At 49.6% G+C, this 15,451-nt stretch overlaps 2 protein-coding genes across 2 annotated transcripts, besides 3 other annotated features; one reads left to right on the top strand and one right to left on the bottom strand.

The window, feature by feature from the left end:
- Nucleotides 1-356: 356 nt before the first annotated feature.
- Nucleotides 357-10,047, bottom strand: ACLA_050640 (membrane morphogenesis protein VPS13; the record flags this gene model as incomplete). Its single annotated transcript, XM_001272017.1, has 4 exons — nt 357-397; nt 459-875; nt 927-2,547; nt 2,608-10,047. The coding sequence occupies 4 exons, from the start codon at nt 10,045-10,047 to the stop codon at nt 357-359; spliced, it is 9,519 nt and encodes a 3,172-aa protein (XP_001272018.1).
- Nucleotides 10,048-11,254: 1,207 nt separating this feature from the next.
- Nucleotides 11,255-12,431, top strand: ACLA_050630 (DUF3429 domain-containing protein; the record flags this gene model as incomplete). Its single annotated transcript, XM_001272016.1, has 4 exons — nt 11,255-11,470; nt 11,527-11,583; nt 11,703-11,927; nt 12,006-12,431. 4 exons carry the CDS (start codon nt 11,255-11,257, stop codon nt 12,429-12,431), a joined length of 924 nt encoding a protein of 307 aa, XP_001272017.1.
- Nucleotides 12,432-12,852: 421 nt separating this feature from the next.
- Nucleotides 12,853-12,874: a microsatellite.
- Nucleotides 12,875-13,302: 428 nt separating this feature from the next.
- Nucleotides 13,303-13,334: a microsatellite.
- Nucleotides 13,335-14,986: 1,652 nt separating this feature from the next.
- Nucleotides 14,987-15,016: a microsatellite.
- Between the last annotated feature and the right edge of the window lie 435 nt (nt 15,017-15,451).

Below are 15,451 nucleotides of genomic sequence, written 5' to 3'. Positions count from 1 at the left end.
TTATTCTGGGTCTTTTGATGATACCCATCTCTTACTATATTCTCTCTGATGACTGTATCTACATGTATGCAATGAAATATCACGGAAAGGCTACCTTCGCACATAGCTCCACGGGCAGGGAAACAGCATGGATTCTCTTGTAAACAGTATTGCAACTAGGAAATATATACATTACCAATATCATAATCATCAATGAATAGTTGAAAGTAATATATACTTGAAAAAAGGGGGGGTCAGAATAGAAATCCGGACCAGGTCCCATCCCATCCACCATTTTGGCTTCTCCATTACAAATGCACTGATTATTGCGTACGTAGCGTCGTCGTTACTAGAGGCAGAAGAAAGACCCTCCCAAACTAACCTCTCACGTTGTACTTTTCGTTGAATGCATTGACGGCTAAAGCAAAGAAGCTCGTTAGCCTGCGGTTACTATCCAGAAGGTCTGCTTTGTCACTTACCAATGGCGATCTGACGGTATAGCCAATTCCTCGCGCTCTCGTCCTGCACCGGGATGAACGGTCCGTTCGCACCACCCTTGAGCGTGATGCTCATGCCAGTCCTCTCCTTAGAGATGGTTTGAATGTCGGTCAACCGAATGTCCCATTCCGTGCGAAGTCGCTTCGTGCGCACGAGCATGATCCGGTCGTACGTCAACATGACCAGCATGTCTCTACCCGGGAGCTCCAGGTGCGCGATGTAGTCCTCATTGAAGTACTTTCCGTCATCGGCTGTTTTGAGCCAGAATTGTCCCAAAGCCTCGCGTTGTGAGTATGGACGCACGATTCCATCCGTCGCGATGAAACGAGTAAGGCGAACCCTGTCGAGACCTTCAGCGTCGAATACTGTCGTTGTGTTTCGTACGCCCTCAGCGAGGTCTACCTAGCAGTTAGCATGTGTGCCGCCCATAATCTCCATAATGCACTTACTTGAAGCGAGATCAAAGGCACCTATAGCCGGCTTGGTGGCAAGGCCAAGGACACCCTTGCCGACTCCCTTGAGGAAACCTTGAAGACCTTCTTTTTCTGCACCCTGCAGTGGGTGACGGGCTAGTCCTCCGATTCCGCTCGCCAAGCTGGTCGCGAACGCGTTGCCACCGGCAGTGATACCGTACAGCGCATGCTTGGGCCGATTTCGAGATTTTGACATCCGCCGCTGATCCTGGAATTCCTTATCTAACGTGGCAACAGCAAGTCCCTTGGACATGCTTCCAGTGAATTTGGCCATGCTGTCGGAGAAGCCGAACACAGATTTCTTCACAAAGCTTGTAGCACCCTTGGCAATCCCATAACCCAGTTCTTGGGGCCGATCGGTCATGACCAGACCCTGGTACGGCTCGTAGAAAATAGCGGCGACACCAGAGCTGACATTGTTGAACAGACCGACGGGGTTACCCAAGAAATCGGCTGATCCAAGAATAACATGAACTTGGCGCAGGAATTCTTGAGTGTAATGTCTTTGGATATTGTTGAGAAGCACTCCAAACGAGACACGCGCGTTTTCCAGCATCAAGGCATTGAGTCGCACTGGTGCATCGTTGATATTGCCCATCGACATAGTCATGACATTCACAAAGAACATGAAAGGATTCGAAGGTTGCATGGTGTCCTCGGCATTCACTCGTTCCGTCCGCATGAAGGAAATGTCGAGCTGCATGGGCTGCAAATGAAGAAGCTCAAAGTACACATCTTGACTGGCACTCTCGTTCTGCGGTTCTGGAATATTCAGATCTTCATCGCAGAGTCTCCCTTCCTGCTCCTCGGACCACGAAGCGCCAGGGACCTTGGCAAAGTCGAGCATGGCGAAAATGAAGTCCTCATCAAGCTCCAGTGTCATCTGCTGTAGAAGAACCGTAGCATATTTGATGTAGAGAACACCGTAAGAGTCGTCTTTGACGCGTGTCACCATGGCATGGAATATAGGGTGAGCTTCCATCTCCTTTCCAGTCTTCGGTACCACACTGGGATACAGCAGGATAGGGAAGATACCACCGTATAGTTGGTTGTCAATCTGGATCCACTTGATAGTAGTGTTCAAGGTCTGATACACTCTGGACTCTCTGTATTTGATCTCAATTTCGCGGAAGGTGAGGTAGAGCAGCTCTTTCAAATTCTTATTGATCAACGAGATTCCGATACCAGCCAGGCGAAGCTGAGCCTTGAAATTGACATCGGAGTCCAGCTCCTTGACTTCGAAGCCGGCTGCCAGGCTGGCCTGAGAGGTTTGAACCTTCTGCTGCTTGTAAAGGCTTCGGGATGCCTTAAAGTTGGACAAGACAAGGGTTTGAGTGGGCCCATCGGCGGCAATGTTGATGTCGATGATCTTCTGTGTTTCTCCAGCCCGTGCTGGCGGTATTCTCATCGGTATCAAGTTTCCTATTTCGGCGAGCCTGATGTGCCTCTCTTTTCCATTGCATGTCAGCACGAGAGACTTGTTCTTCGTGGCCGGATAATCCCAAGCATAAGGCATGATGCTCCGGGGAGGAAGACGGTAGCGAATTGGTCGCCAGCCGCTGGTTCTGTCATCCTCGTCATCTTCCACATTTGGATTCTATACGAACGGCGAATATATTAGTAGGTCTTTGGCTCAATATAGGGCAGGAATACTCACGGCCTGGTAGAAAATGAATTCCGAGTCGCTCTCATTCCGCATCGAGAAGGGCCAGTTGCGAGTCTCCATGCTGAAATGAATGAAAAGCGTAGCACCCTCTAATACAACATCGACCTTGGCCAGCCTTTGACGTTGATTTGCCTTGGCAAGCTTCACATGTACAGTTCCAAGGTCTGCAATGTTGAAAGGCGAAGACCACTGGTTGTTCACGCCTGGGAAGCAGAGACAGAGCTGTTTCTCTGCAACCTGGCGAAGGAAATGAAGGGGAACCAGATCGCCGCCCTTGATGGTGAGTACATTCGATGAGCCAGGTTCTCGGACCAAGATATCTTCGCCGAGTTTATTTTTCAGAATGAAGCGAGGGGCAATGGTAACGACCTTGGTCATCTTGTACTTGCCCTCACCCTCCGCGACAGATACTCCGGCGTGGAACTCGGATTTACCTTGTCTGTCGGGAAAAATGACCTCAAATGTGCTTCCGAGAGCCTCAAAACTCTGCGGTTTGCTCCAGGCAGAATCACCTATCTTAAGAATAGATCGGTTCTTCGGGTCTTCTGACTGATAAGCATACATGTATGGAAGTGCCCGTCCTCCATTTCGCGGGTCGGGTCTAAGTCCCTCGCCAGCTGCTGAGCGTGCTGACTGTAAAAAGGCCTTGCTTTGTATCTCCATGGGTAATCCCGTCATATTCAAGATGAGATAAGGGCTGTAAATCGACACTTTGAAAGCGCCGCCGCTATCTGGGATGTTGAAATAATGGAGCTTCAGTCGCAAGGGAATGCCACGTTCATCTTTTAGTGAAAGTGTATGCTCTCTCCTGAAGTCTTGGGCGTTGCCGTTGATAATGGCGAAATCGCTTTGTTTGAAGACGGTGTCCTCCAGGTCGATACTCAGGAGTAGCAGATGAGACAGCTCAACAACGTGGACCGGACTGACGCCACCCTTGCGCAGAAAGTTGGTCCAGTCCTTTCTTGTGTCCTTATCGTATATACGGTATTTGAAGTCATATGGTAGAAGGTTTTGGATCTCGACAGGAGCAAAGATCCGTACCCGCATATAAGGATATACACCGGTCAGGGAGTCCTTGGAGTTGTAGGTAGCGTTCATCTGGAAATAGAAAGGAGGGGCTTGTTGTCCACTTTCACTGACACATTTGATCGTTCGAGTTGGTCGTCGCAGAAGCTCTTTCCAGTACAGTGGCTCGGTTGACCATTCGTACCCAAAGCCCTGATCCGGACGAATGACGATCGAGTGCATATATGCAGCGCCCACTGGAGCCGGTCGAGCGTCGCCAGGAAGGATTTTCTCGATCTTGAGCAGATGCCCCTCCTTACGGTTGAAGATACCTAGTTCGACCGGGATTTGGGTGTTGTTCTCAATAAGCAGTGGTGAGCGGAAAGTGATATATTTGACGTTGTCAGTCCCCAGCTTCACTTCAACGAGGAGTCTGTGGAGAATGCCATCTGCCTTGGGCTTGAGGCTGTACAGGAACTCGCCCTCGCGAGCAACAGGGATGCGATTTACGCTTTCAAAGCCGCTTCCTTCAAGCTTGACCCCAACAAGGCCAGCGTGCCCTTCAGGAGCCAGCGTTTCACGCACTGCAGTAGAATCCTCGAATCTCCAAGGATATTCTTCCCCGTCACTGAGCTTTGCAGCTGAACCTTCTTCTCCAGTGCTCACGTCTGCCCAGACACGAAGATCGAACCCAGTATAGTTGCGAATCCGATAGGGTGCATCAGCTCCTCTCGGTTTCGAGAGGACATCTTCCTCAGTGGAGAGGAATTGGAATGATTTGGATGCCAATGCAATCGTGGCTGAAGTCACAGTGAGCTCCATATTCTTGTTAGAATATGCATCAATTGAGAAGAATTCTGGGTCAACCTCTTTGGCGACATGGAATCCCAGTTGCCAGGGTTCAATAAGTGGTTCCCAAGCTGATTTGGAGAAGTTGTAGACATTGATAAAAGTATCAAAGCTGGTGTCGGCATTCAGCGTGGACGACCAATCACGAACATCAACGTTGAATTTCTTGACGCTCCAGTCGAGCAATGGAAGATCATGCAAATCTCCAATGAGGATCACTCTCAAGCCATCTACCTGTGCATTCAACTCTTCTCGTTTCAAAACGACTGAACGCTGCAAAGCGAGTGCCCTTTCGGACGTATTTCCAGTGTCTCCCGTCACACGCTGAGATTTTGACGCAGCAGCGAGTGACGAGTGCCCGGCACTAGATCTCCTGCGAGTGGATTTTGCGCTTGGACGTCTACCGTCTGGTATCTTCTTCGCTTCACCACCCTCAACTTCCTGGGTTCTCTGCGCCCTCATCTCTGAGGCCTTATTGACGATCTGTATCGCCATCAAGATATCCCTCAGAGAGAGGCGCAGCACCAATGGCTCAATGTGCACGTCAATGGAAGTGAGGGATGAGCCTTTATCTTGTGGACGACTGTCCATAGACATCTCGAGGGTAAAATCGTCCAGGATCCGCAGTCTACTAGTCTCGAACTTATCCATACGGCACAGGAACATACCCACTTTGGTGATCTGCAGCGTTGAGACGTTTTGATGCGCAAAGAGCACTTGCTTTGTACCGAGGACTATGGCTTCGGTGTGTGAGATGGCGGGATTAGCTATCATGATGACTTGGGCATCAACAAGGTTCACTCTGAACGACATTGTCGTTTGCCCGCCCGCGCCTGCTGAGACTCCGGTTGAAGACACGACGGCTGATTCATCGGGACTTTCACTGGTACTAGATCTTGGCTCAGAGCCTTCGCTTGCCTCGTCAATATCTTCTATTTCCACCGGTTCCTCAGTAGCGAACGTAGAGTTCAGGAAAGATTGCAGAGCTTCCAAGTAATCCAGTGCCAGTATAATACGAGGGCTGTCAATTGTCAACATCGCTATCACATGCTTGTCAGGGCCAGGTGACATGGACAGGCTGGCCATGAATTGCTGCTGAACGTCATTGTTGATCAAGGACATGATCTTTCTGAACTTGTTTGTGTCCTTGTTGCGGCTGTCGCGAATTGATAGGGAATGGATCAAAAGTTCGGATTCCAAAGATCCGTCGGTCAACATGCGCAATTTTACTCGTGTGTCGTTCAGGGCGAACTTGGAAAGACTCGAATCTTCCAAGTTACCAACAGGCTCGTCGTCCTTTGCAAGAATAAGCTCCAAGCCGACACTCTCTATCTTGAAGATCATATCCAGCCTGGCCCAATTTTCATCAGTTGCAGCCGGTTCTTGAGTCGTCTGGTCTTGTTCATTGGTCTTTTGGACAGCTGTGGAATCCGCCTCTTTGCTTGGTTCTGTTACGAACGAAGGAAGGGATTCAATAGCCTCGAGTTCCTGCTGCTCAGAATCCGTTGCGAATGCCTCTGGTATGGTTTTTGAAAGTTCTAGCAAGAATTTGAACTGTTTTTGCGATACTCGAAGATTTATCGGCGACATGGATCCTTCGATCTCCATATCTGGGCGCGGGTTATTTTTTTGATGCTCGAGGTAGCAAATACTGAAGTCCAGATTGACCTTCTGTATCATCTCCAGCTCCTCTGCTACACCATCTCCGTAGTGGAATTTTGAGGTTAGACGGATGTTGCGTATGCCCGAAGATATCAGATTGACGGCGGGACTGCCCACACTCTCATCCAGAGGCACGAATGTGTTCTTCGCGTATATCTCTCCAAGGTGGGCAGTGATGGTATCACGAGGTCGATCAGCAGTGACGATTCCTGGGAAAACTAGAATCGGAGTTTTGACAACGACATCAAATCGCATTTTAGATGCATTTTCCTGTAGCTGGTTTGCCTGGTTCGCCGCGGCCTGGCGAGCAGCGTTGAAAATAGCCTGCATTTTGCCGAACTTGACCAAAAAGTTGATGATCTTACGATACGGCTCTTCTAGAAAATTGATCTTGATGGAACCTGATCTCAAATACACCTCCGAGTCATAGCCGGGATAGTTCGCACTTTCAGGGTCGAATGTCTCGTATTTGAAATCCGCAAAATTGTCGCCCTCGATGGTCAAAAGCCTCCGAAGGTCAGAATCCTCTGCAGCGCCAGTATTGACATCGTCGACCAGAGTCAAGCTGCCAATTCGAGATTGGATAAGCATAGCGCGGCCAACAAGGAAAATTCCCACGTCGGCGGTATTGAGACTCAGTGTTGCCAATCTGACGCCATCATTGTTCAGGATGAGGGCAATACTCTTCAAGTCAGCCTTGATCCGGATTTTGCCAGTCTGTTCGTTGTTCCGAGCGACAGAATCTGTGTTCTCGGGGGCCTCATCGGATGGAAGTGCTTGGTTGTTCGGCTGTTCTGGATTTGTGAAGGTAAGAAGAACAAAATCCAGAAGGGTCAAGAGTGTCTTTCTGGTAACGACAAGATTGATAGTTGATATCGACATATCGAGATTCATCGCGATGCCTACGTAGGTTGACTGGAATTCAGGCGACTCTGGCTTAACTCGGACAAACTTGAGGTGGAAGAGGTCTTTGTCCTCGTCTGCGTCGAATCCCTTGGAGGATATAATTCTCTTAAAATCAGGGATGGGATTCTCCTCGATATAGTCGTCGACACTCAGAGACTGCAGGACGATTTCTGCCACCATATCAAACGGCCGCATGTAGAAGTCCAAACCAAATCCCTCGGCAACCAACTCTACCAGCAGATGATCGCGCATCTGGTCACTTGGATCTGAACGAAACAAGGAGCCTCGAAGACAGCCAACAGTGAACTTAAACTCAAAGTCTCGACGGTGAATGTTTGTCGGCCTATCGAGGCTTTTCTTTGTTTGCTCGTCGTCGGTTTCAGTATCGGAGTCTTCATCGACAACAGGTAATTCAATTGGGATCGAGGGCTGAAAGGAAGCTGATCTAGCTCTAGTCCCTGCTGCAGCTGATTCACTGGGCTTCTTCTCGGCAGACAAGCGATCAGGCTCACGTCCACCGTCGTCAAATTGGGGGATCGCTATGTCGATCAGTTTCATCAAGCCCTTGTACTTTGTATCCGACATGGACGCGTGCAGCTCTGGAAGATGACCCGAAATTCGAGTCCTAGTGAGTTCAGTGCTCTTCGGTACTATGCACATCTCCAGAACAAAGTCAACATTGATGCGATCGATGATATGCAGGTTTTTGGTGGTGACCTCGGAAGAAAGTTGAGACTTGGTAATCTCGATTCCAGGTCCAATCAAGACCTGGGTGGAATCAAGTTTAAGCAGAAATCGATCATACAACAGATGCTCAAGTTCTTTATAGTCGTTCTCATCGTACTGGCGTTTCTGCTTAGCCTGGAGGTCTTTCATGGTCTGTCTATCAACAAGCTCGCTGTTGACGCTGATATGACCTGCATCTAGGATCAAACAGAGGGAGCTTTCTTGTGTGATACTTTCCGGAACAATGATGAGCGGAGCGTGAATGTCAAATTGAACATCAACCTTCTTGTGTTCCTCCAAGGCAAACTCCAAGCCTGCTCGGGTCTGCTGGCGTAGCTCTTCCACAGTGGCTCCCGCCGAGTCCAAGAGAGCACCGATCGACTCCATGTGGCGTTCAGGGGGCTCGAAGAACTTTACGATCTCCACGATAAAAGTAGGATTATAGATGACTTCGATACTCTTCATCTTGACCTTCACTACTGAGTCGGCGTCACTTTCAAGAGGATTCTTCTCGAGCTGGAAGTGGAACAGATTGTCTTCATCCTCCGTGTAATCATCGGCGTCTTCCGGCTGCAATTCATCATCGTCCGCGGTTTTTGGCGGACTATTCTCCAGCTCGGGGAGCGAGTCCTTGACCCTGACAATCTGGGGGAAGAGACTCCCTTCGGTTGTCCCATCGTAAACCCTAAGCCCACCCAGGTCAACCTCAAAAAAGAAGGAATCTGGGCGCTGGAGGGCCTTTGCTCGAAGATTGTCAAACACGAGCTTCATGACCTCGGTACCCTTTCCATGAGGATCACGCCTCAATGTGAAACTACCCGCTCGAAGACCAGAGTTGACCTGGAGTTTGACCCATTCTCTGGGTACATCAACACTTTCGGCGATCGCTTTCTTTTCGTCCCAGTCAATTGCATTATACAGCTCCTGCCGTTGCTCTTCGGTCATCGCAGTCTCTTCGGACTCTTCCTTCTTAGCGCCCCATATCCATTCTGACCAGGTTTGCTGTGGGGCAGGCTTCTTGACACCGATTTTCTCCTTGCGCAATTGATTTCTAGCAAGTGATCTCCAGAACCGAATATCTTCGTAGCTGAGCTTTCGCTGGAGGTTTTCATACTCCTCGGCTTCCTGCGGTGTCAACTGTTCGTCCCGTTTCTTCTTTTTAAAGAGATTTATATAGGCTATTCGGTCGTCTCGTCGCTCTTTGATGTAATCCCAAGACCAGCGCCGATTTCGATCATGAATTTTGCTGAGAATTGCCTCTCCGGCGAATCTAAACCAAGCTCGGGGATCCTCCTTTGGTCTGCATTTAGGCTGGAGCTTCTTGTATTCCTGGTGACGAAGGAAGTAATGGAAAAGGTCCACGAGCATTAGCGCATCCCGATATTGGTCATCATCCAGGACAAAGCTCAACTCGTCGAACAAGAGCCGGGTCTTGACAGCGGGGCGGTCGTGCTTCCCGGACTTGTCCAACTCTAAACCAGCGCGCCCGCTGACGGGACGAAGCATGAATTGGTGATTCTCCTCGCTTTCAATACCTGTCCTTAATTTTTCAATCAACTCCGCATGGCTGATACCTTGTGCTTCCGCGCCAAGGTCGGAACCTCTACCGGTGCCCAGAAGCTCTGCATCGGTATTCCAGTACACCGAAAGAGCGCCCAGTGTAGCGAGCTTGTGTGTCGTTTCCGAGGTCGATTGGATGAAAGTAGGGTTCCATTCGGAGTCTGTACTGACAGCGCTGAGCTCCTTGAGGGTCAACCCTACAGCGAAGGGGTGGCCAGGCGAAGCCAGCGAGTCCTCGTAACGAAAGTGCACATTCTTGATAGAAATCTGAAGATTATCCACCACCGCCGTGATCAGACTCTGCGTGAAGCTCTGGTTGCGCCGTTGTTCCTCCTGGCTCATACCCTCAGAGTTTCGCTCTCTGAGGATTTCCGCACTCTCGATCTTCTCCATTTTGAGGTTGTAGGCCCGTCGCTCCTCCTCTTCTGGGTCGTAGTCCGCATCTTCCTTCGGCGCCGCCAGGAGAAAAACATCTTCGATTTCGACTTTGACGGGTTTCCCTCTCAGATTCGACCATGGGATTGACAGAGTGAGCTGGCCGAGATGACCTTCCACGACGTTGAGGGGTAGACGTAATTGATCAAGTGCCTCTCGGCGCAACTCCAGGTTCCGAAGCTTGACGTCACCAGACCAGATACCGATATTGAGCTGCTTCGCGTCGAAATTTTTGACATAAATGCCCAGAAAGCGATTGAGCAGGTTTGCGACTAAGCCTTCCAACATGGCTGCGGGCTGCGACCGTAACCCCGGTCGGGGGAGGGCAGATTAGGATCTCTTCGTGGATAGTTCGATAGTCGCTTTTGCCTAACAATTACTGTCCAGTCTGATAAGCCCATGTTTAAGGGTGTGAAGAGGATGGGTAAATAGAAGGTATAGTCTGTTCTCGGAGAATAACCATCGCGGGGACGCATTGAGGATAAGACGATATGACATACCAGCGCGAGCTCTAGATATACTCGCAAATTATGATAGCTCTAGCCATCCAGATAGGCTAGCTCAAAGGTTCAAATAATATCGATACGAACCACTCAGTTTGAGATGGAAGTTTTAATTTCGTTCCTCCAAATCGTACGATGGGGGGAGGGATGAATGAGGGCGGTTGCAGGTAGAGGGAAAGCCGTCGTGTGCTGCTGCTACTTGGTGCTGGGCGACAAGATGACCTTGAATGAGATGAGAGAGTAGTTGGGTATCGGATATCAAGCCTAATAATGACCCAATTGCAGCTCCCCCGGAATCTCGTTTCTTGTACCTGGGGACAAAATCCGCGCCGATGTCTATTGATTATTATGAATTCTGGGGGACTGGTTAGGGGAACCTCAACCCGCCGTTGAAGAACAACAGAGCGCATTCACCTTACTATTTCCAGCGCAGTGACGTCGGTACTTCTTCTTCCTTGACTTTTGGCGTCCTGTCTGTCCTTAGTCATCCTTCTGCGGGCTGCATTGGGATTATTAGGTAAGTTGGGTTAGCTACTTACTCCGTAGCTGCCTAGGGCTGCAACCCTGGAGAACCCGGAGAAGTCCAGCCACGTGATGTCGCAAGCCTCCCGCATTCGTGCCTAATTGATCCGATTCCGAGGCTATCGAGTGGGTGCCTGAGGCAGTCCAGAGAATATCGATGACAGCTGCGGGTTTGGTGTGTGTCGCGTCCCCGAGCCAGACATTAACCACACCTCATCGTTGTATCACCTCATTTCCTAGCCTTCAGGAATCGATTGCCTCCACGACCACAAACTCTCCACTCTTACGAGTTCTACTCGATAAAGCACCAGGTAAATAGCTTCAATCCCAACTCTTAGATTCTCAACTGTACCAGCATATCTGTTCAATTGAGTTGTTCCGACTTCATTCCGTCCATCCGAGCTTTCCTGATCTCAATCACTGACCAAGCATTCCCCCCCCCCAAAAAAAATTAGCTATCCCAGTCAACCATGTTGTACAGAAACTCGGTCGCTCGCTCTGTCCTCAGGGCTATCTCGAGCTCCAATGCCTCGGTGGCTCGGTCGACATTCAACAACAATGTGTTCAAGGCCCATCTGACGTCTTCCGCTCGTCTTCCCGCTCGCCCAACTTCGTCCAGCTTGGCCCTGGCTACCCGCAAGCCCGTCACCACCGCGCTTGTTCGGTATGCCTCTAGCTCGTCCAAGGTTAGTCCTGGTGATGTCAGGGCAGGTTGGTCAATTGCTGATGTGGGGGACTGTAGGACCTCAAGGTCGCTGAGGAGGACACTGATATGATGGCGGGTATCAAGACCGAGGCGGTAAGTCTGATTCATTGGTGCTTTCCGAGGCAGACGTTCCCTACGGGTGCAAATCGTCTCCATGCTTCTGCAGGTGGGCAATTTTGGGCTAAGATTGGAGGCGGTTGTTCGACGTATAGAAAGTTATCAAGGACACCTTCAGCCTTGAGGGCGTTCCCAAGGAGGCTCTCTATCTCGGAATGGCCGGTGTCATCCCCTACCTCGCTACTTCCCTTGAGACCGTCTACCTCTCCTACGAGATCAACCGTGCTGCCGCCAGCGGCGACGGCCTAATCTTCTCCGGCCAGAGCGCGGAGCTGATGCTGCACATGCTCGAGCCTATCCAGGTCGGCTATGGTGCCGTGGTGAGTGCCCGTGATCCCATCTACTGACAGTGGGAAGAATGGTTCAAGTCTGACACGCAGCGATTCTTTCTCATAAAGATTCTCTCCTTCCTCGGAGCCGTCCACTGGGGTCTCGAGTGGGCCGGATACGGTGGCAAGCAGGGTTACCGGCGCTACGCCGCCGGTGTTATCGCCCCGGCTGTCGCCTGGCCTACTCTGCTCCTCCCCGTCGAGTATGCTCTGATCACTCAGTTCCTCGCCTTCACCTTCCTGTACTACAACGATGCGCGCGCCGCTGCCCAGGGCCGTGCTCCACACTGGTACGGCATGTACCGCTTCGTCCTGACCTTCATTGTCGGCGCCAGCATTGTCGCCAGCTTGATCGGCCGTGAGCAGATTTCCACCACGATGAGCAGCCAGCACACCATCACCGACAAGGTCAATGCTCTGCTGTTCCTGAAGAAGAAGGAGCAGGCCGAGGCCGATGCCCGGCGCCGCGCCGAGCTCGGCGAGGAGGCCGAGTAAATGGTTTCTCTGCAGGTGTAGTGAGAGAAACGTGATGGTGGGGCGGTGGTGTGTGCATGAGGGTGGCAGCCCGATGTGACAGTAGAAAAGGGACGTCGCATTGTTTTGATTGGGGATCTGTAGATTACATGCGAATTCAACGACCCGGCGGACGCTGGTGCTTTTCTTTTGTTTAGGATTGACTCGATCGTCGGTGTAAAGGGATGAAGTTAGTACTCCGTAGTGTGGTGAGGTCGAACCGAGGGAGCACTTGTGGGCTCTCACGTCCCCCGGGTTTATTCCCTAGGGGGTAATTCGTTCAGAGCAAAAGTGCATAATAGTAGTAATGATAACCCAATCCGCTCAAGTACAGGGATAGATCCCCCATGAGCGCAAACTCTTACCTTAATTCTGGCATATCGATCTCATTTGCTCTACGGAGTATATATATATATATATATATAGTCATTGCAAGAGCAGAAAGAAGTGGGACTACATATGTACTGTGTAGAACCAAGAACCGAGTCTGATGACGACGTAAGCACTGTACAGGGTACTACACACTACTCCGTACACAGGTGCGAAGTTTGGTACCCAACCCTTGAGTAAGCCGCAAGGTAGGTTGCATATACTACTAGGTATCTATCTACCTACCTCTAGTAGGTACTACGAACAACTGGAAATCTCCAGTAGAATGTGGACTATCTAGATAGATGTACGGAAAACTTATTTTTCAAAAGGAAGCGGCAATAATATTGAGCCTGGAACTTCCCCGGCCTCCGCTTCACCTCCAGCTCCAGCTCCTGCACGAGTCACGCCGGCTTCCATAAGTCATTGGAATAATAATGGAACCTAGGGTAGGTACGTACCTACCTACAGTTCCAGACTTCCAGGTAAGGTAAGGTAAGGTAAGGTAAGGTAAGGATACTCACGGGAGCCAAGTGTGGAAGGTATGTCGGGTTTGGGGGGCGCACATGAATCGGCCCGCTCGACGTGATGGAACCTTGGCCGTGGTTCCCGATTTAGCCAACTAGGCCGAGGTATGCAATGCAGTTCAAAGTCATTCTTTTTTTTTTTTTTTCTTGCATTTCACTTTACGGAGTACATCCACAGACATTCTGGCCCTGTGGTGGCGGATGGGGGTTTTTGAGGTTGACATACTGGAGATTAGAGAGGATGCAGCAAGTGAGATTCCCTTGCATTTAGCCCGTGTATTTAATTATCTAGATCACTCCTACATACGTATCTTCTGGTATCTTGTTGTTCTCTTCAGTCTGATGAGGGACGATTGCGGTGGGTCTTGGCGGTGGGTGCAGTATAGTCAACCCAAACGGGGGAAACAGAGGGAGGATTATCTTGTCCGAGTACGGGAAGGGCAAGAAAGTGGACAAAAACAGACGTCACGACGGCGAGCTTGAGGTCATAGTCATGGCCAGGGAGACTGACTGACTGGTGGTTCCTGACTTCCTTTGTGTCTGGAGAATCTGGAGTACAGGAACACTGGGTGTGTTTTTTTTTTTTTTTTTATCCTTGCTTGCTCTCTAGAATCTAGGTAGTGTCTCTACTCTATCTAGGCTAAATCCATCCGGTCCTTGAGAAATCGTGGCGCACCGCAGCCCAAAATTTCCCGACTGCCCCGAGTGTTCAGTCGACGGCCCAAACAACCCAAACAACCCCGATTTCTCCATAAATCACAGGGCCGGGATGGTTTGTCCCTATCGCGCTTCCGGATATCTCAGTTGGCGAATGTAGCTTATTTTGAGTATATGTAAACTATGGATGGAATGTCGTGCAACTGCAAGAACTCATAGAGCCTAACCCTAACAGGGGTAAGATAGAAATATTATTCTTATTATTACTGATTCCATGCAACCGGTGGAATTGAAATGGAACTAAGAAAAAATTGAACACTGTCATGTGGCACATGGTTGATCGACACAACCTGTATAATAATTGGAATAAGAAAAAAAAAATCAAGGCAGTGACTATTATCTACTATGTACAATGTACTCCGTAGGATAGGCTAGGCCAGGCCAGGCACATGGAGGGGTAACGGTAGAACTGTCGGATCTCCAGTCTCTTGGAGAATTTGGACTTTGGAGTACGGAGTATGCAGAAGAGGAGAAGGAAGTTCGGTAGTTAGTAGTTGAACTCGGAATTGGGGGCTGCGAGGTGAGAGTTCCAGAACGGTGTCCAAAGGACTCTAGATCTGCATGTGTTTGCAGCTAGTCCAGGATAGCGTCCTTGATGACTTCTAATGAGATATCCCCTTCTTCCAGGTACTTTCAGAGAGGTACCTGCTACCTGGTCTTGAGGAAATCCAAGTCGATGTAGTAGTTGTCGATGTAGTAGCCTCTTGCGTCCGTTTTTCCTTTTTTTAATTGTATGATCGTATGGAAATAGTAAATTCAATCTATCAACCCTCCAAACTGTGTTCCTGAATATAAGAGTATTTAGCCAGGGCAGTTGTGCCCTCGAGACGAACTAGTAGTTAGTGGTGATTCAGACCAGCCGAATGGGTCTCGATCCTGGATGTCATGTGCAAAGTCCAAAATTATTCTTAGCGGGACTCCTGCAAAGGAAAAAAAAGAAAAGAAGAGAAAAGAGATCGGTCTAGAAGGAGGGATGAGAGTCTATGGAGGGAATGGAAGAGTAATAATATCATGTCGGATAGCTTGCCGGATTCTGACCAGGAGCCAGACATGAACAGAAAAGAAGACATTCTTCAATAGTTCTGGAAGACGCTGTACGAGATCAGATGACCCCGAGTCAAAATCGATAAGGAAACGATATTCGCTTCAATAGGTACTGGTAGACTGGCGAGTTATCCTGTGAGATGGCAATTGGAAATCATCAGTAAGGGGAATGATAGACGAACACCCGAATTGAATTATTTTGGGGAGGAATATCAATGTTAGAATGGGAATACAAGTCCCACTGGTCAAGTCAACTGATCAGGAAAAAAAAATAAAAATATAATAAAAGAATGTACTGAGAAATGGTCCCCCACTTTTTTCTCCGCCATGGACAAACCGACGGGA

Source organism: Aspergillus clavatus, genomic scaffold, assembly GCF_000002715.2.
Source record: "Aspergillus clavatus NRRL 1 1099423829800 genomic scaffold, whole genome shotgun sequence".
Classification (NCBI taxonomy): Eukaryota; Fungi; Ascomycota; class Eurotiomycetes; order Eurotiales; family Aspergillaceae; genus Aspergillus; species Aspergillus clavatus.
Note: the sequence above shows the minus strand (reverse complement) of the source record. Positions and strands in the feature narration are given on the sequence as shown.